The sequence below is a fragment of the Perna viridis genome, chromosome 8 (genome assembly GCF_037379345.1).
Source record: "Perna viridis isolate PV_CMFRI_1.1 ecotype Kerala chromosome 8, ASM3737934v1, whole genome shotgun sequence".
Classification (NCBI taxonomy): domain Eukaryota; kingdom Metazoa; phylum Mollusca; class Bivalvia; order Mytilida; family Mytilidae; genus Perna; species Perna viridis.
In genome coordinates, this window is record NC_142452.1 from 16,938,744 (window position 1) to 16,964,239 (window position 25,496).

General features: G+C 32.8%; 3 protein-coding genes across 3 annotated transcripts; 2 read left to right on the top strand and 1 right to left on the bottom strand.

Annotated features, from left to right (window-relative positions):
* Positions 1-1,118: 1,118 nt before the first annotated feature.
* Positions 1,119-10,873, bottom strand: LOC148609556 (ecdysone-induced protein 78C-like). The gene is made up of 8 exons (XM_088540729.1): positions 10,162-10,873; positions 9,510-9,631; positions 9,040-9,181; positions 7,764-7,972; positions 5,736-5,880; positions 4,963-5,126; positions 4,406-4,511; positions 1,119-3,923 (listed from the first exon to the last, which is right to left on the bottom strand). The coding sequence occupies exons 1-8, from the start codon at positions 10,394-10,396 to the stop codon at positions 3,664-3,666; spliced, it is 1,383 nt and encodes a 460-aa protein (XP_088396855.1). The 5' UTR covers positions 10,397-10,873; the 3' UTR covers positions 1,119-3,663.
* A 4,092-nt stretch (positions 10,874-14,965) lies between these two features.
* Positions 14,966-16,207, top strand: LOC148609557 (acetylcholine receptor subunit beta-type unc-29-like). The gene has a single exon (XM_088543124.1). It carries the CDS (start codon positions 14,966-14,968, stop codon positions 16,205-16,207), a length of 1,242 nt encoding a protein of 413 aa, XP_088399250.1.
* A 7,293-nt stretch (positions 16,208-23,500) lies between these two features.
* LOC148609558 (uncharacterized) lies at positions 23,501-25,150 on the top strand. Its single transcript, XM_088542103.1, has 2 exons — positions 23,501-24,047; positions 24,682-25,150. The coding sequence occupies exons 1-2, from the start codon at positions 23,516-23,518 to the stop codon at positions 25,125-25,127; spliced, it is 978 nt and encodes a 325-aa protein (XP_088398229.1). The 5' UTR covers positions 23,501-23,515; the 3' UTR covers positions 25,128-25,150.
* Positions 25,151-25,496: the final 346 nt, after the last annotated feature.

The window sequence follows — 25,496 nt, forward strand, 5'->3', positions numbered from 1 at the left end:
GTCCAAACTAAACGTTGTATATTGCAAAAACTAACACAATTACAGCATCCTCATCGCAAATTCTGCACAATAGAAATAATGTATTTAAAGTAATGTCTTGATGATTTGTTAATACCAATATGGCAAACATATATATGTATAATTACAACCATGTTTTAAATAACAGCATAACACTAAATATTCTAAAATTCGCTGAGGTGAAATTATTGTATGTAATAGTGACTCATTGTTTTACAGTTTATAACATGGGTTCAAATTGGTGATCATCCATGGTCCAGAACCCCAGTTTCTGACTTAGGACTTATGTAATTTAGTTTACCTGGACCCTGGACCATCAAACCCTATTAACTGACACATTATTATAACCTTTTGATTTTTCATCAAGTGGACTATTGATTTGAAGCTTGGAAAAGTCAACGACCATCCACTCTTGAAAGTAAATTTGAACCCCTGTTATATCATAGAAAATATTTATAAGGCATGAGACACGTGAAGGTGTTGTTATAATGGTATATCCTCAACTATGAAAATAAATACATGCTTTTTAATGGTTATCAACATTTCATTCCATATAAAAAAAAATCTTGAAATCTAAAAAAAAAAAAAAAGAAAAAAAAAAAAATCTTTTTTTTATATAGAATCTTGTTATCTTATAAAAAGTTCCTGAGACTTATCAATTTTAGAGAAAAAACATCAATTTCCCATATACATTTTAATCTACTAATATAAGCACATACATTCATTTCAAAACCAAAAATTTAATTATGTTTTGAAAATTGACATTTTACAAACAAATGGATACCAGTAATAGCCGGGACTATTTTCAAAGGGAAAAAAATCAATAATTTAAAATTTGTGTGTACTTAATTTCATAAGACTATAGTCAAAAATGTGGCAGGGCTCACACTGTAAGGTGATAGTATTAGCCAATTTATTTCAAATAATTGCTAATGATTTCATGAGTAAAAAATCCCTTCTACCATGGAAAACAAATGTGAAATTGAAGAAGATCAAAAGTCACACAAAACTTGTGTAACCTGAACACAGCAGTTGATTATTTTCAATCATGTTAAGGAATCCCTTTTATTGCTGTCTGTGTTGTTTAAGGAGGTAAACCTATCAATCATTTATTTGGAACAGAATGAAAATCCAAGTTACTTTGGTGTTTATACATGATAGTCAAATGGTTTACATAAACATACCAATAAATTGTAAGAGTTATGCCTCTTTACCTACATCCACCTTTAATCTATAGAAGCTCTAACAATAAACTTACAATACCTGTTCAAGGGATCAGTTTACACAAGTCTCAATGTACATTGATGAAAATCAAGTACTGGCCATTATAATTTCAAAATGATCAATGTTATTTTTTTATACCCATTCATTTTCATTTTTACATAGGAAAATATTCAACAATGATAAAATAATTTATTGCAAAAAAAAAATAATAATAATTGTTAAAGTTAAAATTATTTAGAGGTATAATATTATTCCCTGATTGAAAGCAATGCTCTTTGGAGATATAAGGCAATATAATAGTTCTGGAAGGATACAGTTAAATACACAATTATAGTGATGTTTTAATCATTTTGAGTTTTGCAACAATCTGCTAACTGTACCCTACTAGAAATGGGATTTTCCCATTAAACAGAAATATAAAATTTTAAAATCTCAATAATCAATTCACATAATAATTTCATAGGCCTGTGTTATAAACAAGAGGCTCCCAGGATTCTGAATCGCTCACCCGGTTGAATTTTGCCTTTAAAAGGCAATGAATTTAACTAGTTGTCCAACAATTTTGACTCAAGAAGTTTTTGGTAGGACTTATCATAAGGATCATTTCAACAACTGAAAGTTTCTTTTAATCTATCATAGTGTTCAAGATATTGACTGAAAACTGAAAAAAAAGAAGTCATTTTTCACCTTTCAAGGGCAATAACTGTTACAATGAGTAATCTGACAACTTATATCCCTGAAGACTCTCTGTAGTCCTAATAACAAGGATCATTTCAGCATTGAGAGAATTTAACTTAACCTAACGGTTTTGGAGATATATGCAAAAAACTATGGTCTGACCCCTATGTTTTATTTTTAGTAACAGCAGCCATGTTTTTCAACGAATCCCCACATCAGTTCTATGCAGGAAACCCCAAGGAACATTCATACCAAGTATCTAGTAGTGTCGAAGGAGAAGATTTTTGAAAGAAATAACATTAAAAATGGCAAAAATTGTTGAAAAGGGCAATAACTCCAACATGGCTTACGGATTAAAACTAAAATTTGACCAGAGATAGATCTCATCATGCTGAACACTTTTACCCTATGTCAGAATTTAGCTGAGCCTAATGGTTTTGAAGATATATGCAATTAGTCAAGTAGTTTCAGAAAAGAGTTTTATAGAAATGTAAACGATGACGACGAACACCAAGTGATGGCAATAGCTCACATGGCCTTCAGCCAGGTGAGCTAAAAATCTGAAGTTGAGATTTTCCATAACTCTTTCCTAATCTGAAATTCACTAAATTGAAGATCTGAAGAAATCCAGGATCTGAAGAACTTTTTAACTTCAGTTTTTTTTATGAAAAGGTTAGGACTAAGAGAAAAGACCATACATTATATACATTGTATAATACTTGTACTCAAACAAAAACTTTCCAAATACTTCACCTAGGTAAGCTATCTCTATCTACTGTGGAAACATTATTAGTCATTGAGTACCAGTTTTTATGGTGTTTGAACTTAGTCTAAATCACTAAGTTGATAACTAACAACATCACAAAAAGCTGATACCCATGAATAAAGGTATTTTCACAGTACAAACAATAACAAGTTTAGGAATAAATTGACAAAAAATGGTCACAACATGAAGGTAGTCCATGGGGAAAATATCAAATACAAAATAATGTCTTGGTTCTAATGCTTTTCCTCATCCTTTTCGTGAATTTTTCACTGCCCATCTTTATAACCATATCAATAAAACAAAACAAATAAAACAGTACCTCTCTCACAAAAACATTGTCCAAAGCATCCTAAATATTTTTTTCTGCATTAAAATAATTAAAAGAAACACCTTTTTTCCTCATTGGCTTTTATGAAAATTGCATGGGAACCAAGAAATTAACTTAGAATGGCTTAAATATAAGCACTATAGTACTGATTATTTTCTAAAATATTTCCTTTAAACAAAAGTACATTTAACAAGCATGATATTTACAGCAAATTAACATCTTTCTTTCGTGAATGGAATAAAAATAGAACGTACTCGTAGTACTTTTTAACAGCTTTATCGATAACAATAAATTAAATAATACACCAAAAACTTGGAAATTGAAATGACAAATTCTGGGACTGATTTACTAATAATGCTGTATTAAAAAAAAAAAACATTAAAAATTTGTGTAATAAGTCTAAATTTGAAAACTTTAAAAGATAAACAATCATACCACATAAATACGAAACTGTAAAAAACATGAAGATAAGTAGTTTTTCAAATCCTCTAAATGATTCTGGACCTCAATATTAATATCAGGAATAAACATAATCATTTCACCGGAAATTGCACTGGATTATAAAAAAAAATGTACAGCTTTGGATACTAAAGACAAAGATTCTAAAAATAAAATACCAGTAGATATTAAACAAAAAAAACAGTATCCCCTAATCTTCTTCATGTTTAGGTATATCATAAATTTCTGCAAACAAGGGAGGTAACTTGACTTTTTCCCAACGAGATCTATACCATTGCAGAATATCATTGTGTTGAATTCCAAGAGTTCGTAGATGTGGTAACTTCACAATAGTGTTTCCAAATAAATTTTCTTCTGTCGAATGATTTCGACTTATTTGGAGTTTTAAAGCTTCTAAGAGTTTATCTTGGATACTTTCTACATAAACTTGTCCTTGTAACCCTCTTCTATCTGCAATGGAAAAAATATTGACTGAGGTTATATCCTTAATACTATTTTCATAGTGTTATTCAGGATGTACTTAATGCAATACTCAACTTAAGTTTTTTTTTTGAAAGAACATAGCCATTCATAGTATTTTTTTACAATATTTTGTACTGATGAATTGTAAAATTATTGAACTGGTCTCATAGATTTGTAGTGAAGACATCATTAGTTAATAGATTACAGGAAAACAGATGGTAAAGCCCTTCAAACAAGAATAAATTTGATGTGTATGCCCTTGATTTGAAATAATTTTTCTGTTAACTAATTTCTGTAAATTAGGAATCTGGATAGGAAAGGACTATTCTCTTTATTTTACCTATCTTGGTCTATAAATAAACTAAAAGATGCAGAACCAACAAGCTACTATGGATTGGTAGATTATATGATATCTGTACATTCAGAAATTTGTGAAAAAGAGGACCATTGCATGTAGTAGAATGGCTTACCATGAGTGGTAAGAATAATGGCTGTAAATATTCCTATTTCTGTATCATTAAGCTTTAACTGGTGTATACTAGTGGCTAGGTCAAACATACTGTTCACAAACTCAGGCTGAAAATGGAAATAAAGTCCAAATAAATAAAAAGATGCAATAAAGCATATATAGTAGGCCTGTTCCACCTTTCCCCATGCCTAAAGTTAGAAAAAATAAAATGCTTCACAATGCTTAGCTTAATACAACCAGAGAGGTTGAAACCTGAACAGGTGGTGCAAGTACTTGTAAATTTACTTAGAATTTAACCAGAATCCAAGGGGCCACTTTTTGGCCAATAATTTCTATATGGTTAATGTCACATCCTCCAAAATCAATCCAAACCTTCCTTTTGTGGTTGGTATAGCACCTGTATAATTTTATAAAGATCTATACATTTATATTCAAGCTGTTGTTATATGGCCCATGATGACAATGTTGCCAACAGCATGATACAATTATAGAACTACAAATTAAAACCCTCATTCTCAAAGTTATTTGGTATATATGGGTTTAACTCTATAAACTTACAGTAAAAACAACGGCCAGCTCATCTCTCTGAATCATACTGCCATCTTCAAACGTCAGCAAGCCATCAAACTTACTGAACAAACCTGCCATTCTTGTCAACCAAATCTCAAAGAATCCTCCTTTAATTAAGAGCAATTGGGCATCTTGGGACAAATCTGAAAAACCTGGCAAAAAGGGGGAAATTTATGGTTTAAAACACCTATTAAAAAGAAATACTTGAACAAAGGTTTTTCAAGCAACCCATTACAATCCTGACAAGATTTTGAAGATGTTCAAGGATTTTGCTCGGATATTTCATTTTAAAATTTACAGTTAAAGAAAAATAATAATTGTTTTTAAAATCTGATATAGTTTGGACCAATTCCATCATTCTTCATTTTTATTAACAACAAGATTAGCGAAATTTGATCCGGTGATCACTTAAAACCCCACATTTTAATTACTGTATTTAAATAAAAAAAGGTCATAATCCAGAACAATAAATGCAACAAACAACTAGTACATCTGTATTTTAATGTACACAGAACTGAGTTAAAGTCTGAAAAGACTTGATGATGGGTTCTTTACATATATGGAAGCCAAAAGGAAGTCAAACACACCTTTAGAGGCATGAACATGTCAGTTTTAATATAAACCCATAACTGGACCAGATTTTGGTAGATACAAGTGTTTGAGAATGGAATCAGTACAATCTAGTTGATCAATGAAATTGGAGCATATTGTGGTAGACAGGGATGTTTGTTGCTGAAGTAAATACATTCAAGCTGACTTACTGGGAACTCTTTTGGCAAACTCTACAACACTGTTTACAGAGGGAGTAATCTGGTTGGCCAAACATGACCACATGGACAACTTCTGTTCCTCTAACTGTTCATCTGTAAAGCTAGTCTGATTGGAAGGCAGAGATATTTTCTTCATCTATAAACAGAAAGTAAAACACAGGCCATAAATAGAAAGCATGGTTATCTCATGACATTAACAATTGCAAAGAATGCAATTTTATACAATGCACATTTAATTTCTTAGATTGTGTAGGATAAAGAACATAACAAAACAGAACCTTAGTGTTTCACCTCAGCTACTCCAACATGTACCAGGGTAGGAAACTCACTTAAATTCTAGCCAGTCCTGAATACAATTTTTCAATATATTTACTATATGGATATATAAATTTTTTGCTAAAATTAACCAGCCCTGCCAAAAAATAGCCAGTCTTGGGCTGGCAGACAGGCTACTATTTCTAACTCTGCATGTACATGTATTTAACATGAGCAACTAGAAATTTAAACATAAACCTTTAAAGGTGTACGCAAGTTCTAATAGGCTTTAAGAATCTAGAGGACAAGTTGATATTTAGCAAAATACAGACCTACAGACCTAGAATAATGGTCAGAGGACTAGGTACAGTAGTACAACTACAAACAACTTCAAAAGTAAGTTAGATCATTTACCTTCAATTATATCAAATGTTGGGTAACTACCAGATTTAATGTAAAGCAACTAATAAAACCAAACATAACATAAGTCTATACTCGGCGTCACATAAATAACATACTGTTAAAATTTGAATAAAAATATTTTCTACGACTTTATTGACACCTACCGACGTTTAAATTGTCTTAAATGACTTGCTCATTCGTTTAGCCAAACGGCTGCTCCCTAAACATAGAATCGTTAAATTCCGGTCAGATTTTAATTCTCGGTGCCAATATTTACATTGTAAAAAGTCGGCCATGTTTACAGTGATCGGGTTGCTAGGAGATATTGTTTACATTTAAATGGTTTGTCCAAAAACCGAAGAACCCAGAATGCATTTCGGCGTTATTTCGGATATCTCGGATTTATTTTACGCGAACAACGTACAATACCGAGAAGTTGATCAAGCAGACGATTGTCACCGGAGTTCGACGGGAACTTACGAACTTTGTTTGTAAACAAATTGTCCCGTAGAAACCAACATGGTGGATATTAGTATGGGATTTTCCCGTAAGGATTTGTTACGCATGATTTAAGCTAATAAGCGACTTGTTTAGGGAGAAGCCGTTTGGCTAAAGGAATGAGCAAGTCATTTAAGACAATTTAAACGATGGTAGGTGTCAATAAAGTCATAGAAAATATTTTTATTTAAATTTTAACAGTATGTTATTTATGTGACGCCGAGTATAATGTGTACAATAGTGAAGTATAGTTCAGCATGAAAAAAAATCATTGATATATATATATTTAATGCATTTCAAGACAAGAAAAGATACTGAAAACTGTGAAATTTCACAGCAGTTTTATTTTTGCTATTTCCATGCCAAAATCTGTAGCATGAAAATTAAACTGTCACAAATATTTTCTTCGAAGAATGTTAAAGTACAATTTGATGAACAATCACGAATTTAAAACTTCGAGAAAGCAGATTTAAAGCAGAAATCGTGAAAAAAAGATGGTATGAAAATTTCCCAGTTTACAGTATATAAATATAGATTTTACTTCAGTAATGAGTGTTTCAAATTATTTCTCTACTTGAGATGGTAATATTAAGATTTTCAACATGCAAGCTTTAGCAAACATGTTAAAATCATAATTACCACAGTGGAGAAATAATTTAAATAAAGAACTGGCTGCAGGAGAATCTTTTTCTCCTATGAAATCTATAGAAACCATGGAATATGTAAAATGATGGGACAGTTGGAGAACACTGGACGAAATTTAATAACTACGTGTGGTTAAAAATTTACGTGCATTTTTTACCACCTGTTTACCATGGGAGAAAAAAAAAATGTTCTTCAACAATGAAGTGTTTGTGAACTTACAAGAGTTGAATGCTTTCGCTGCATTGATTTTATTTTATCTTCTGTAACAGCACAATGTGCATGATGTGCCTGAGATATATTTAGAATGATGTCATACAACTCCAAATGGCGGTTTTCAGCAGCTGGATCATCTGAGTAAACATCACTGGACCCTCCATATGGATCATCAACACTTTTGGATCTCTTAGGTACTCTTCCATAACGCACAGCTGAAAAAGAAGATGAATATGTACCTGTATATGCTGCTGTCCATTTGGGTATTTGAACCATACGCATATAATCAGGAACCATAGGTATGAGCCATGATGCTGGAGCTGATATGTTTCTAGTTCATATGTGTATATTTTGACAAAATCTGCAAACTGACTACAACTTACTTATACATGTAGTTGTAACATTTATAAGAAATAGTTTTTTTTAAATATTTTAAATTGTACAACAGCAAATACACAGGCTAACTGTTTGAGAGAAATGATACCAAAAAAAAAAAAAACAAATAATTTATATTTAGATTATGATGCGCTTAAATAATATATCTCCTGGTTTAGAAGTATTATTTTACTCCTAACTATTTACACCAATTGTTCATATAATGGGAAAAAAGTTTTAAATTTTCAAAATAATTATACTTGGATTTACAAGATGGTTTGATACCCAGACACAATAAGACAGCAGAACTATTTTGAAAAACAATATGGTCCATAATGTATGCTTGAAAGTCCAAATACCTGAAAGACCAGACAGATATATAATACAAGATAAACATATTGTTTCCCAATATTTGTTGAGCCCTACAAAACAATACAAAATTGGGGTATTACAAGTAAAAGTTTGTTTTAACATTTGATAGTTTCAGAAGGAAATTTCTCCTTTCATTCCTTTTTTGTGCTAAATACTTTTCAGTCAGGTTTTTACATGCAACTTTAAGTTAGAACCAAATTACTTTTAAGTTTTTTTTAATTGCCCTATTATCTTTATATTTTTATTCCCCTTGTCTCGATTTTAAAAGTAAACATAACATCATAGGAATGTTATCACAAAGAAACAACTTTCTTTTATTATCTTGTACTTTTCATTTTCATTGAAAGTTTTTGTACTTTCAAGTGTTCTTTGAATAAGTTGACAGAGATTTACCATTAAAATTTCGGTATTTCGGTTCATAATTTATATTAATGTAGTGTACAAAATATCTAATTTAGTGCTACAAGTTCTAATATGCCTTGAAAAACATTTCAACAGGACAATCTTGGCAGGGCAATATGAATCATATATTTACAATCTCTAGACATTCCTACAGCCAGACATTTCTTAAATCGACAATATTGACATCTATTCCTGTTCAGTCGTATAACCATACACTTCCCATCTCGAAGACATCTGTATTCTATCTGTTTCTGAATGCTTCTGCGGAAAAACCCCTAAAAATTATTAATTTGAAGAATTAATATGCAAGTGTAATTTTACACATATGTCACAGGTCATTTCAAAATGCTCGAAGTGCTTTGATTAACTACAAGTTTTTTTGTACTCTTTAATATAAAATACTAAAATAATCTTTATACCTTTGTCTCAAAATTTATTCCAGAGAAATACAGCTAAAGAAAAAAAAACACTAAAAGTCTAGAAAAAAATTACAAACCAGAATTGAATGAATTCAAAATTTATATATGCAAGTGAAGGTTTGTGTTTCTGAAGGAGATGAAAATCCTGACCTGGCAAACAAAACTATGATAATCCTACAATTACCTTACAGCCTTCACAAGATGTTACACCATAATGAAATCCTGAGGCTCTATCTCCACACACTTTACATGGTACAAACTGTTGTTTTGGAGTATTAGAGTCTGCAGGCTGAATAATACTTTCAACTGAAAAATCAAATATTACATGGATTGAAGTTAGATGTAATCAACAAAGACTGTTTTAACCTGTCGAAAATTTGTTTGGGTTTCCAGTTATTTTGAAACAAAGACACACATGCAACTTAATATATTACATTATGCTGTGCACATGAGTAACAAACAATTTGATTACATACATGTACAATATTTATTCAGTCACACTTATTGATAATTACTGAGGTTTTTTATTTGTCCAATTTTTCTTTTATTTACAAGAAATAACCCACCCCTTGTATAATTAATGTTTATCAATTCATACAAACTTACATGTACATGTATATCTAATTCGTGAATTATTGGAGTACATGTACAAGACAAGCAAATGAAAACACACATAGTTCCTTATATACATAGAGATTTGAAGTAAGTGTGTGAAAATAAAGGAACATCTAAGATAAATGTTCACTCACTATGACAGACTATGTTCACAAATATAAACACATGTATGTTGATATGACAAATAATCAAAATAACACCTATATAGAAGAAATATTTACCTTTAGATATTTTGGCAAGATCTGGTTTCTGTTCAGTCTCATCAAATGGATTATTCATGGCTTCTGCACTCTGTGAAAGCTGGCTTTCATTTTGTTGCAGCTGCTGAAAATTAGGACTAAACAAATTTGCATTGTCAATACTTTGTTGATTCTGAAAATACAACGCAGGTAACTGTTCAATATCAATATCAGAACTGCTTGCTAAATTTGAACCACTATAAGAAGGCTGGTCCATTTTGGACGGAACATACCTCTGCAGGGAAGGACAAAGAAGAAATACCACACTTGTGCTGAAATCAGCTGATTTGCAGATGATCAAAATAAACCTGTTACGTTGTTGCTTTCACAGATTTGAAGGTCCTTCCAACACTGATTTCACTGTTTATATTCTGAGTATAGATGTTGCGACTAATTTAAAATTAACCCCTGAATTATTTCAATTCAAAATAAGCCCAGATTTTCCAGTTTTCTTTCCAATATTATGCAAATTCTTTCAATATGGCGAATTTTCCCAGATATTTCCCATGATGCAATTCGGAATCTAAATTTAGATTTCAAACTGAAAGTATAAAGTCCTAATAACCAAAAAAATAAATAAATAAAATAAAATAAAATAAATTCCGTCACACGGAAGAACCGAAAAGGGAAAAAGACAGATATTTTTTGTTAAATCACAAAATTGTATTTAAAATGATAATCGTAAGACGATAATTACTACAAAGAACCTATATTGAAATACAATTTGCCATATTAAAAAAAAAAAGATAATCATAATTTTTTTCACCGTGGAACCAAGCATTTAAATATATATAATATATATAAATCCTTGGTGGAAAATAAGGATGGCAATATTTTGAAGTGGATACGGTGAAAAGCAGAAAAAAAAAATACGGGGGCGTTCATGCCCGAGTGAAACTAGCTACTTCGGTTAAATGGTAATATGACTGTACCAAACATTTTGAAAAGAAGGGTGCCAGCCTTTGTTCATCAAATAAGGAGGTTGATACTCTATCAATTCCCATTTTTTGTCTACCTTTTGCATAAAAAAAGAAGGGTGCCAACCCCTTGCACCCGGCCCTCCCTGAATCCGCCACTGGTAAACGTGCAGAGGATTTACGTTACAAGAATAAGACAGTAACTCTTCTAGATACATTAATTTAGTAAGTATAGGAGAGCTCTTCGTGGTGAAGTACCGAAGTGATAATCCTATGTTGAAGTCAAAATGAATAGCTAAAAGGAAACTCCGTATAACAAATGGCAAATCAGAGTAAAAACCGGAAATTTAGAAACCAAAGCAATTGTCCTGGCTTGGTAAAGGCATTTCCAAATTAAAGGCGGGTTAAACCAGGTTTTAAAGCGCATTAAACCTACAGCTTTAAACATAAATGGGCAGCATAAAATTACCATCAGCCAAAGTAGTCAAAATACAACTATTTAACATAATTCAGTGTAATTGGAATAACTATAACAGTGGTGGATCCGGAGTTTTAGGTAAGGGGGGGGGGGCAAATTTTTTTTGACAGGATCACCGATTAGGATCACGAAGTGTTTCGAATTTGCTAGGAGGGTTGGGGGCATTTCAAAATTTTGAAATATTAAACCTCAAATCCTGCATCCTGAGGATATCTTGAACAATTTTTCAGCAATTTTTAAAAATTGCAATTTTCCAAGGGGGCCCGGGCCAGGGAAACTGGTATATCACCGCACAAGAAAGGGAAATTTATGATTTTAAAGTCAAAGATAGTATCGTATGTCATATATCTTTGTACTGATATAACCACTGTCGTCAAATTCGAGGTGAAGGTATGAAAATGACGCAGAGGAAGTTGTGTCAGTGGTCTCTTTAATTCCTAGTTCTGGTGGATAAATAAACGGAAGCAATTCTCCAAATTTAGGATTAATAATGGAGAGAACATCGTCAATATATCGAGATGTAAAATAATAGGGTATAGCCTCTTTAACCTTGTTTTCCTTCACAAGACTTTGAAGGGACTCCGATTTATAACAATAAAGAAACTGATCGGCTAGGAGAGTGGCATATTAATTAAAGTGAATCGAGCCGTCAATACCAGCCCGCACGGAAGCTAATCGTCAATTTTATGAGCGGTGCGTTCAAAATCTAAAATGAGTCATTTATGTAATAAAAACGATACATTGAAATAAAAATAATTAGACTTTTCTAAATATTTTTTGCTTTTATCTTCAATAGTGTTATCAGGGGCGGGACTGGGTCTAGACATTTTGAACAAGGGGGTTCTAGATGGGTTCCAAAAAGGCGGGGTGGTTCTAATTTATTTGCTCATTTCTACCTAAATTTTAACAAATAAAAAAATAATAAAAATTTACAAAATTGTCCAACAAAAGAGGGATCGGGTCATATCTTTTGGACCCGCCTCTGACTATAAGATTTGATTTCTCGTGTTTTGATAACTATCCGTGATGCAAATCAAATATATCAACAAAGTTCTGTTTAGAATTAAATATTTATGTGTCCAATATAAGACCGCTTGTTAAGAATTATTTCTATTAAATCAATCCTTCGTTTAGTATTCGAAATTGGCAATATTATGAATTCATATTGGTATTCATAGATGCTTACAGTGTACGTGTTAATTGTATTGGTAATTTAGTGTTTGCGATTTTTTCCGATATTTTTTATTTTTCCAAGCTTTTGACACAATTCACGAGAATAATCGAACTCGGTCAGACCACAAAGAGAACTTGTAAAACACGTGATTAAATTCGATATCCATATCTTTGTAGATATCCATATAAAAAGCGGTAATAGACCCTTTAGTGGTAAGTTAACGAAAATGCTCAGTATACACTTCCGCGAGGTAGGGCTTGGGTAGAACAAAAGGATTTTCCTCGCGGAAGTGTGTATTGAGAATGCTCTGCATATGCTCATCGAGTAGTCTACAGTTAGCACAAAAGGGTCTATTTGTCAATTTATTTATTTATGACAATAACATGTCTTCGACCCTCGAAAAAAAACCACGTAAATTCATTACAATAACTTGGATAATTGGAACTTCAAAATGATGAGCGCTTGATTATATGTTCTGAACTGTTTTATAAACAATTTTGAGTTTCCGCATCTTTTCAATATGGTGTAATAAAATTATATTTTGAAAAGTGCACAGAGAATTCAAGTTCTTTTCACTAACTAAATATCAGACATTTTTTTAACCATTACAGTGTCATCCAAATCAAATACATATAATTATAGTACATTTGTCGTTATCCTTACCCGCGCAGTAATTTCCGTGTAAATCGAATAAAAGTCCTATTTAAAACTACGTTTTAAAAAGGGATTTGACTCTTTCTAATTGGACATTCGGCTTAATAAAATATAGCTAAGAAGAACAAGTGAGAAGCTTAAGTAAGAAAAGAAAACATCTAAATAACAGCAGAGGAATATCTAAAATATGAAGATGATTTTTTTTTCCGGAAAACCTAAAAGAAGTATGATGAGTTTGATTGACAATTTTAAAAAAAAAACAATAATAACTCCGGTGGCTGGCACCAAGGCTAAGGTCTAGTCTATCTTGGGACTACGATAAGATTTTAGGCCCACTTAAGGACTATCGATTCCCGAAGTATTAGGATTTACCATATCTTCCTCTGTCGTTGAGAAAATTTTGAAAAGGAGGCACCCCTAGCCACTTATGTACCACTGACTTCGAAGTCAGTGGCTGGGACCAAATTCAATTAGTCCATCGACCTTGGGACTGGGGTAATAGTAGGCCTAAAATCCCATCCCGGGCCCAAACTTAAGATGGACTTATGGACCTTGGTCCCCTATGTTGACTTCAAATTTGGTGCATAATTTGCAAATTGTCTTGCAAATTCACAAATCTCTCATGTGATGCTTAATCAATCGGTTAATGTTCAAGATTGACAGTTCAACGCTTAAGTGCAGAAATGCCATTCAGAAAAGCCTTTAAAGCGGACTTTTAATTTTGGACATTAAATTGGTGTGTTTTGAATATACTTCACTGAAGACCTATGGGTGGCCTTGGACTGACATTTTCATCCCGGTGGGATTGTTGTCTCTTTGACTTATTAACCAACTCTTAAATACCGCGAACGAAGGTCATCTAAGATTGATTGTAATGAGACACAGAAGGAACTCTATCACAAAAGCTACATCAGTGTAGCTAGCCTATGAGATTATTTCTTATTATATGATACCATTATATTGTGCCGATGTCCCCTTCTAACTTTTAAAATGGATATACATGTAGATTGTTTCAATATTCGAAACTTTCCAAGATATATTTTTGTATGCACATTAACTGCAAATATTGATGTTTTGGAAAAGTCTAAAACTTACGAACAAAAAATATTTTACTGGTGTAAAAATATTTTACTGGTGTATCTTCTTTATATTATGTTGTGAATGAGAATAAAGGTACTAATAAGGTTTAATACACGTCATCTCCACTAACTTGCTTCTAACTTAGAAGTTACGGGGTAGTATTTGCTTCTGTTAAAATAGAAGTAAAATCCCTGAATACCCTGAAAAAAATGCCATGTTATTCTATATCTTTTCTTCTATAGTTACTTTTCAAATACAAACAAATATAACTGTATTTTAATAAGCATCTGTTTTTACATTTTCATATTTATATACCGATTTCAACACCGCACATTATGTAGTACTATTTGATCTTTTAAATCGTTGACAGGGGATTATCGACTTAACCTAATGATCTTATAGCCATTACATTAAATGGTATAAATTATATTCATAATTTAATATTATACACAACTGGTTTCTATTATATGAAAATGTTTAAATATGAATAGTTTGAAAGGAAACATTGTTTATACTCCGTGGAACTCGTTTATGATGAGGGCATTTGTGATATGTGTGGCTTTTTTATGTTTTTCAAATGGACAACAGCTATCAGATTACAAACAATTGTTTACAGATGTGATATCCAACCATCAAAAATACGTCGTTCCGCGGGTTAATTCCTCCAGCCCTGTAGAAATTGCGACCATTTTCTACTTCATGACCCTTGGGGGTTTTGATGAACTTGCAGAAACGATTGTCATTTTAGGAGGTATTGGATTAACGTGGAAACACCCTGATCTTACTTGGAATCCAGCATCTTATGGTGGTGTCGTTTATACGTTTATATCTAATACATTTGTCTGGAATCCGCCTGTTCTTCTTATAAATTCAGTTGACAATCTTCAGCCTCTTGCTGCCGGTACAGAATTCCCTGCCATTGTAACGTACGATGGTAACATTACTCTACCTATTGCAGACGTTATGAAAGCGAGATGTTCTGCCGATGTTTTCAAATTCCCTTACGATTTACAAAAATGCACTTTGCAGTTTAATATATGGGGATTTCTAGATACAGACGTTAAGTTCAAATTAGCTGATACTCTTGTGGATGAAAGCTTTTATACCCCTAATTCTAATTGGGACATTGTTTCGGTTTATCCCAGAGTTAGATCATGGAACGGTTATTCAACATATGACATCATTATAACTATAAGACGGGAACCATTATACTATAGTGTAATTGTCATATGTCCAACTGTTGCTTTTGGGTTGCTTAACCCACTCGTTTTTCTTCTTCCGGTAGAGTCAGGTGAACGTGTTGGTCTTGCCATGACTATTCTTTTATCATATGCCGTTTTCTTGACTATTGTCTCAGCATCAATACCAGCGTCATCAAATCCGATGAGTTTTCTGTTGATTATGATGATAACCTTAATTGTAATTAGTGGCTTTATCGTTATCCAAGTCATACTTATTTCAACTATATACTATAGAGACGATGAAGAAGAAATGAGAACTATCTGGAAGTATTTTGGCCGGTGGTATCGAAAAAGAAAAATTATGCCCTCCAAAGCAACCGATGGAAACAAAAAAACTACGCCAATCACACAATTACAAGTCACTGAAAAATTATCATGGAAGGACGTAAGTCATGGATTAGATTATTGTTGTCTATTATTTGGATATGTTGTCGTTATCCTTATCATCATAATCCTATTTTCTGTTACCATGGCATCTTCATAAATAGATGGGACCTCGATCTGGTATTAGACTGAACTAGACTCAGCAAATATGGCATGCGTCGTATTGATACTCGCGTAAGAACAGTTGCAATGTTGATTACACTGGGCAATTCTATGTCGACAAGATTATTTTTCTTAGTACTAAATATTCCAAAGTCTTATTTTTATTTTGAATTTAATTATTTGCCATAGTCAGATACGTAAGTCATCATATATGACTGTTTTCTTGGCCCGCCTTACTAGAGATTACACAAACGGCACTATTTCACGAAACGCTCACAAAGCGGGGAATTCTTATTACTAATAAAATGGGCGTGTCTGTAAATTAATTATACCTACAATTGAATCCATTAAGTTCTTTCTTCGATTCACCATCATTAATTTCCATCGGAAATTCCTGTACCATATCAGGACCATTGCGATGGTTTCAAACGTTTTGGTATTTACCTTGATACCACACGGTCTTCAATGATGGGCAAAACCCAGACCATATGGTCGTTAAATACCCCAAAAATAAATAAAGTGTAACTATTCATAAAAGACGAAATTCGACCTCACCTAAGAAAAAAAGGGAAAAACGAAAAAAAAATTAATAATAACGGACATAAAAATACAACGACAACTATTTGACTGCAGGTCCTAGCTTGGGACAGGCAAATGACATGTCTGTGAGCTCACAACCCTCCATTGCACAGTGGGAGGGAAATTTACAACAATAAAACTAACTATAAAAATATGTAGAGTTCGGATTTAACTCTTGTCACCATATCCTATACTTATTTACTACTTAAATAAGAAAATTATTAACGCTGTTAGACTTCAAGCGTTAACAAAGTATAATGTATATACCCTACAGTACGCCACGGTACGATGTTAGGCGCTTGTAGCTAGGCTTGATCTGCACAATTTTTATTATCTTCGGAAACGGTAATGTCTCGTTTTCTGTATCTTGTGTCTATCGGTCATATGTTGGCATGACACTCATATCAAGTTGATTATTCTATGCTCTATGCAGCAAAGAATGATAACAAAGTGATATTCAGAATGGAACATGTCATTAATTATACTTAGTTTTGAAATATTTGTTAGGTACATTGATCTCTTTGACAAATATTGCAGTCGAATGAAACTCGGTAAAAAATACTTTTGATTTCATTGCCACATATAACGTTTTTATGAAATTACTTTCCGATGTAAAATAAAACGAATAGTATCACAAATTCGTTTCATGTCACCAAATTATTGCATATCTTACTTACACGAAATAAAGCAGCAAGAAAAAACACAACCAACAGAAAAGACCAAACTATTTTTAAATTTCTCCTGTGGCGGAAGACTATGTTAACGACTGCATTACAATTAGTGATATATACGATTCATTTTCCAAATTAAGAATAATCTGATCAAATTAAGGCAGTGGAACGAAAAACATCCAGAAGACTGCTTTTCGAAGTCTACTCGAACAACAAAGTTGCAAGGGTTACCCCCATTCAACCACCTTGGGAACACGGCCAAGTTTTTCCGTAGGCAGGGGACCCAGATCCCAGTCAGGGTTGTAGGCGCCATTTAGTCACCTTTTACATGTTAACCAGTGCATTACAATTAGTGATATATACGATACATTTTGCAAATTAAGAGTAATCTTATCAAATTAAGGCATTGGAACGAAAAACATCCAAAAGACTACTTTTCGAAGTCTACTCGGACAACAAAGTTGCAAGGGTTACCCCCATTCAACCACCTTGGGAACACGGCCAAGTTTTTCCATGGGCAGGAGACCCAGGTCCCATTCAGCGTTGTAGGCGCCATTTAGACACCTTTTACGACATGCTAAGAGCTGCTGTGGGCTTGTTTTCACACTCAGACCCACACAGGGCTCAATGAGGCAAGACAGGAACTTTACAGAAAGCCCTTAAAGTAACGTTTATGCTTGAAGATGACTTTTCCTGGGACATATTGGTGAAGTATTCACACCATATGATGGATCATATGATTAAATCAATTTTACAGTATGGTTCTGATATCTGGGATCGTTACATGTATTTTGATCGACAACATCTTTGTCCATGTGTTGGACGCGTTTTTCAACAAACGGTCGGAGTTCCAATGGGTACAAATTGTGCTCCTCTACTCGTTGACCTTTTCTATCACTCTAAAAAGGCTGACGTTACAACTGATTAATTTGATCCAAAAGAAGGAACATCATTTAGCCAGATCCTCTGATCTCAAGTTTCCGCTATATAGATAACGTATTATCGTTAAACAACCATAGTTTCGGGGGTTTTATACTTCGCATCTATCTCAAAGAACTTGAGAAAAAGTATACTACAGACATTGTGTAATCAGCCTCATATCTTGACCTACACTGAGATCGTTGGTAAAGGAAAACTATTGCCCAACTATACGACAATTGCGATGACTGTATTGTCAACTGACCATTCATCTTTCATCAGGTATGTCCATGAATGATTTTTAACATTATTCATGATTTAAATTGTATTGTTAAACTAATTTGTTTAACTGACGTAACACTCCATAAATAATGTTATGTGATCTTTTATCTCACAATTTTAAGTTACATTTCAGATGACCGTGGTCATTGTCCTTCATGAAATATTAAACTTGGCAAAAGTAGACAGTGTTGATTAAAAATGACGATAAAAATTATCAAAAGAAAACCCCTTTTAACAAAATATTTTCATCACAACCGGTATATTGATATGTATGTAGATATTCCATATGTATCTAAGATTAAATATAATTGAAAAAATATATCATGATTTTTATGGCTATTAGTTTTAATCCATTTACAAAAAATAACAATATTTTCTAACTGCTCAAGGTTTTTTTTTAAAATGTTACTTAGCGAATATTTAGTTACAATACATCATTATTTGAATTGAATGAAATAGATTAAAATACTATAAAAACTAAGTAAACCAACAACCTCCAGAACTTATCACCTTGTGGTAAATATCTATTAGCGTGTTAGATAGGATGAAAGTAGCGATAACACATATGGATGATAAAACAAGGCTCTATTAATATCCATAGGGGGTGGATAAACAAAGTAGCCAATTTATTTTCTGTGTTTGTCAACCCTTAATGCCCTCTTTCTCCTTTGATATTAGCTTCTCTTTGATAAATCATTGTTTCATCTTAAAATTAAAATGGATAGATAAATTTCGAAGTTTACACAACTAAATCTTTTAAATTATGGCGCACGACAAAATTAATGTACGATTTAAACAAACAAAGTACCGACTGCAATATTTCACGAAACGTATTAATTTATATCAAAGTTCAAGAAAAACTGCATGTACCCCCTTTTATAAATAGCAATTTGAAAACAACATGCAGCAAGGCGTTTTATATTAACTAAAAACCTTTGATTAATTGTCGTTTTATATAGATATGCATTCTTTTGACACAGATATAAAGTTATAGAAATTAGTATTTGATAAGCGTTGCTGGTAGAAACACTGCATACATCCCGAAGGGGGTAAAAGCTGTGTGCCCTCCCTATAGAAACTTACATTAAACACAGAATTCTCTCGTGGGTGCAATCATTGAATCATTCTTTAGAACGCGATATATTTGAGGAAAACACATAGTCATTCGCGTGAATTATGGTTGTTTTTATCATAACATATGTGGAGCTGTTGTTTTTACGCGAAGATTTCCCCCTAGTATCCAGTGAGTCTGTTCCCACATCAGAACTACTCGGTACTTTAGTGCTATATGGGTGTGTGTGTATACATATATATACTACCATAGTTTATTCCTATAAAATGTCAGTTAGATACATTTAGGTAGAACAAGTTGGAAATGAACACGAAGAAAAAATAAATATTGACGGGCTTTGAAAATAATAACAAACACTTAAATAGCAGATACTTGTATAACTATCGTTATTACAACAGAGACAAATCAACTGTCTGGTTCTCCAACTTTAGTGGAGTCCGAGTTGCTCATTTACTTTTGTTACTTTGTATGTATGATTTTAGTTACTTTATGTTCTTTGTTGTGAATGTCTGTTTTCCATGTCTGATCTTTGTCCCTGGATTACATTCTTTTGACTACCGCTATAACCTTGGTTCCCTTGATTACTCTTTGCAAACTAAACCAAATATTCGAAGCATTTAATCAAAATAAAACACGCTTGTTATAGAAAAAAAATGGCATAAATGAATACGGAAGCTGAAAGAGTTTTACCTTATTTGTAAAATTGTTCATTTATATTCATCCGGAAAATTCTTATCATGATTAAACGTTTTTAGAAAATGACTTTGTATACTCATCCACAATTCCTTGTAAGAACATTGAATAGTTTCTTCTTTTGATACCGACAAACAACAAAATAAATATCAAATTCATCATACAAAACCAGAAACAAACAAATAAGGCTTAGATTACGTTTTGCCCAAACTGAGAAGTGTTTGAGATCGAAATTTGCACTAGTAAAATTGTGTTTGGACGAATCGGCCGGATTACAACTCATCGGGAATTATCCTCGGTCGCGATGGATAAACTACATCATTATCCGAATGCACTGTTTTGCAGATTTCAGAGGTTAATTGCTAAAATGTGTATATTTGTATGTTTCGTTTTAAGTAACTGGTGTCAAGTGCTGTGTAACATCTTAAGAGGGTGTATATCTTTGCCTCTCCATCTTATCATTGATACAGATTTAGAGAAACAATGGCTAAATAAACGATGTGGATTGTTTTTGTGTGAAGTCATTTTATTATTTCCATTACATGTATATGACATTATCATTCTACAATAACCTGGAGTTAACCACAGCGTTTGATATGAAGGAAACATATATCCAAAAACATTACCATATCAGTCGTGAACTCTTTTTATTACGAAAAGCCGCTTTTCATTTTACCAAAAGACCTATCGGAATAGATGAGAAATATTTTTTTTGCTGTTAAAGGTGTACTAATATTATAGATGATGTCAGTGACATTAACTGTACCGAAATACTAACCAGGGGTGTAGCTAGGCCTGTTTTATTTGTAATTACGGCGAGGGGTCTGGGGGGGGGTCGCTCAAGGCCCCCAGTGAGTCATTGCATAAAACCTTTATTTCATCTTTAAAATGTGTGTTTTTAATTTTGTTACTTTTTCCGAAAGTACGCAACTGCGTATTTGCGTATAGGCAGCTACGCCCCTGCTAACATCTAATTGTGTGTCATTCAAGAAGAAAAAAATCGGAGAAATGCCCTACTCCATTTCATTATATCTTAATATTCCGAAATGCACTTCTTATCTATGACCCAACCGAAATGTACTAAAGGTTTATTCGGTTAACTCAAGTTTTTATTTTTACTGATCATTCTTGTCTGTCCTTCATGAATATTACAAGAATTCAAGTGTCCATTGTCAAAGAAAACAGAAAACAATAACTATCATTATCATGTGGGGTAAATAACTTCTGTATTTCTATAAAGTCACTTTTGTTGATTTTGGTTTGGTGCAGTAGGTCACAAGAGTGAACAGTTACGGTTGAATGATTGCCCAAACAATGACAATTACAAGTATTCTTAGTATAATCAGAAGCTTTTTAACTGTAAATTCTAGTCTATGGAATGACACGAACTAAAAATTTCGTTATCTTTTTATCTCCGTATGTATATGACGTCAAGGCTTTGTTGTACAGTGTTGTTATGTTTCATTTTGTTCTACTCCTTTCAAATGTAACAAAATAAAAAAAATGATGCTTTAGAATCATTCTGTTTTTGCAAGTATAATTTAACAGGACAGCTCAGTACGCACACTTTGAAATTTTCAACAAGTGATCAATTCCGAATAACACAAGAGCCATCACTTAGCAGGCTTTCCTTTAAACTAGGTTTAGTTTTTACTAAGTTGGCCAATGAAACTCAACTTCACAACTAAAATGTAATACAAGAGATAGTCATAATAGTAATAATATTAACAATGAGAGAAGAAATAATCAAACGAAAACAAACAAAAACAACAACAAAGCCAAAATATAACAGCCCTGTCTGTGTGACTTTCATTTATATTTTCTGTTTAGTTTTTATAGATCAAATGATCTATAATTTGACTGTATACTTTGTCCATGAACTTTTTATAATGCGTTCTTATATGCACCAAATTGTTTCAGATTTGTCCATTTTAATAATCTCAAATAAAAAATCTAAATATAAGCAATAAAATGTTAAAACAGTCAATACCGTGTTTCTTTGAATATTTTTTTGTGTGTGCATTATAAAGAAAAAGTCATGAAAACGTACTTTTGAAAATGGAAAAAGATAAAATACATCCTTAGAATTTATCAAGATGTCATGCAATGGGATACTTTTTAAATCGCGAAAATAAAATACTAAGCACCTGGTTATCATTTATACGTGAATCAACCTTGGTGCAATTATCACGAATTCCTCTTGACACACCAAATGCTTTTTTTTTTGTAAAGTGCGATTATCGTTGAGTTTACAACGTGTTGCCAAAATAAGATCAAAACTGAGGTACTTGTATATGACTTCCGTTACATGCTAGGGAGAAACATATTATAATCCTGCATCTACATGTACAAGAAGACAGTCATTTTATTAACAGTTTTTACACCTTTCTTCGTTTGTCTACCCCGGACTTGACTTTTTATGAGCAACTCGGCGGGTGTTTCTAGAAACGCCCTACCGGTGTACCTGGTCGATGCTCCCAGTTTTTAGTAGAGTCCAAGTTGCTCATTTACTTTTATTACTTTGTATGTATGATTTTAGTTACTTTATGTTCTTTGTTGTGTATGTCTGTTTTCCATGTCTGGTCTTTGTCCCTGGATTACATTCTTTTGATTACCGCTACAACCTTGGTTCCCTTGATTACTGTCTTACAACTATTATTTAATATTTTGTTTAACAGAAACACTTAAGATTTTGAAGTATTATTTTTTATTTAATACAGAATACCGAAAAATTGATATGTTATATATCTATAGGCAGTACATCTTTAAAAATATCAGCGAAAAATACCGAAGAATCAACAAAGAAAGATAATTCGGAGACATCAACATTCAAATACATGGTCGTAACGTACAAACAGGAAACAAGGACGACCAGCATTCATAATTTATTATTCCAATTAATTTAATTGATTAATGAAAATGCTAATTGGTGAATTCAAAGCATTGTCAAGGAAAGTGCGTCAAGAAAATAAAACTCAGAACAAGGAATCATGATTCTGTTTTGGAAAGCGCATCATGAATTTTGAAGTGTCATAAAGATAGAATCGTAAGTACACATGTAAGGAACTATGTACACTATATACACATATAAATGTCTTCAATTGCCTTATCAGCTGACATAGTTGATAACAAGAACTTTGTTATTGCAATGTATTTGGGTTTATTTTTATTGCTTACCTATCGTTTTTTGGTGGATGGTTCCACCATTGATAGAATTCATGATTGGGATACGCAGGAAATAATTCAATTACTGCGACACCAAGCCCAAGAACTTCGGGATATAAAAGTTCAGATAGAAACAATAAAGGGGGAACTTCAAGAGCAAAAACTGACGAACAGAGTGCAAAAAGATGAATTCAAAAAGGAAATTGTGGCGATTAAGGGGAGAAACTTGAAACAGCAGGAGGAAATCCGTAGACTTCAGGAAGTTTGTGTATTAATGAGACAATTTAATGCAAATGATAACTCATCCCAGCCACTGCAAGTTAATGATGACTTTATGAACATACTTTTGAGCATAAACCAAACTGAGGACACAAAAAAGAAGCATGCAGTCCACATCCGGGTGCATCAGGATGTGGAGAATGCCATGACAGTTGGGAGAATTGAAAGGAGGCTGTTGCGTAAATATGAAATATCATCACTGTCTTTTAAATAAATCCTAACATACAATTTTATCACTATACACTGCAGAGGTACTATATAGTCGACGTGCAACACTATCTATCTATCTAGTCATAAATACATAAACAATGAGTTTTTACCAGCATAAACCACGATGAAATAGCATTCACAACTTCAACACCGTTGCAATATTATGGAAATGGGACAAGCAGCAGATTGTCAACAAAAATCAACCAATAATTTCAAGAGGCAAACAACAAATACACATTGAAACATTAGCCTATAAATGAATTATCTGCCTCTATTTTCTATAAATACTCTCTGTTGACGAGTACATATCTTACCTTTGTGCTTTAATTTTACTTAAGTTGTTTTAAAATAAATTTGTACAACATAATCTAAAGTGTCCCTTTTAAATGAAGCAGGTAACATTAGCAATATAAGAAAACAGAAAAGAAAAGAAACTTAAGTCAAAGAACAGTAAAGGAAAGCGAGATAGTCGTGAATAGTGTATATTTTGCCAAGAAACATATAGAATTATATTATTAAATCCATTATTAGGAACAAAAATTTATAACGTAAATTTGATCCAATATTTTAAGGGATTATATGCATTTTATTATTTCTTTGTAGAGTCAGATTCAACAACTGAACTACCGAGTCAAAACATCGTTGCTTTTAGTGCGTATATGTCACAAAACGAATATCACGTTGTTGACCATCACACAATTATATTCGACACAGTTCAAGTAAACGAAGGAGGCGGCTACCTTAGTCACGCAGGAGCTTTCGTCGCCCCCGTATCTGGCCTATATGTACTGACATACACGCTTCTGATGGACAGTAATTCCGAGATCTGCACGGATTTGGTCATTAACGGCGTCATCTATGGGAAAGTTTATAGCTATTCGGGAAACTTGAATGTAAAACAGACCGGAACTTCAATTGTCGTCGCGCGAATGAATAAAGGAGAGACTGCATTTGTTCGAACCGCCATCGATGGCCAATGTGGACAAACCGGTAGGATTTATGGCGATACTTGGAGGAGATCTATATTCGCCGGATGGCTTCTTGGTTAATAGAATAAATTTTTTTGATTTTGTCTATGTTTTCAATTATTTATCTTTTATAAATCATTAAAAGTTGTAGCATTTAGTAATTCTGCTGAACCATTTTACTATGTACTCACATTGCATAATGGGTAGTAACAAACACTACAATTCTAGTATGCTGTATACAATCGGTTTTGTCGGTATGGTCCGTCCGTCCATCCATAATACGTTTTGAAAATGTTTTCTTGATCAAAACACGAGAACACGTGGATTGATGTTAATGTTATACACCAAATAAAATGCGCAAGTATGGAGAAGAATTTTCATTTGTCTTACAAAGATAATGCGTTTACAATGAAACTTCAGAGTTGATTGAGCGCCCTTAATAGCTTTCTC

What these genes read in the sequence shown, in the direction of transcription:
- LOC148609556 (XM_088540729.1), bottom strand. Translation starts at nt 10,396, where the DNA reads ATGGACCAGCCTTCTTATAGTGGTTCAAATTTAGCAAGCAGTTCTGAT. An exon ending in TCTTGCCAAAATATCTAAAG is followed by an intron (nt 9,632 to 10,161) that starts GTAAATATTTCT and finishes TTGATTTTTCAG; the next exon opens with TTGAAAGTATTATTCAGCCT. An exon ending in GTTTGCCAAAAGAGTTCCCA is followed by an intron (nt 5,127 to 5,735) that starts GTAAGTCAGCTT and finishes CCTTTTTGCCAG; the next exon opens with GTTTTTCAGATTTGTCCCAA.
- LOC148609557 (XM_088543124.1), top strand. Translation starts at nt 14,966, where the DNA reads ATGAATAGTTTGAAAGGAAACATTGTTTATACTCCGTGGAACTCGTTT.
- LOC148609558 (XM_088542103.1), top strand. Translation starts at nt 23,516, where the DNA reads ATGTCTTCAATTGCCTTATCAGCTGACATAGTTGATAACAAGAACTTT. An exon ending in AATTGAAAGGAGGCTGTTGC is followed by an intron (nt 24,048 to 24,681) that starts GTAAATATGAAA and finishes ATTTCTTTGTAG; the next exon opens with AGTCAGATTCAACAACTGAA.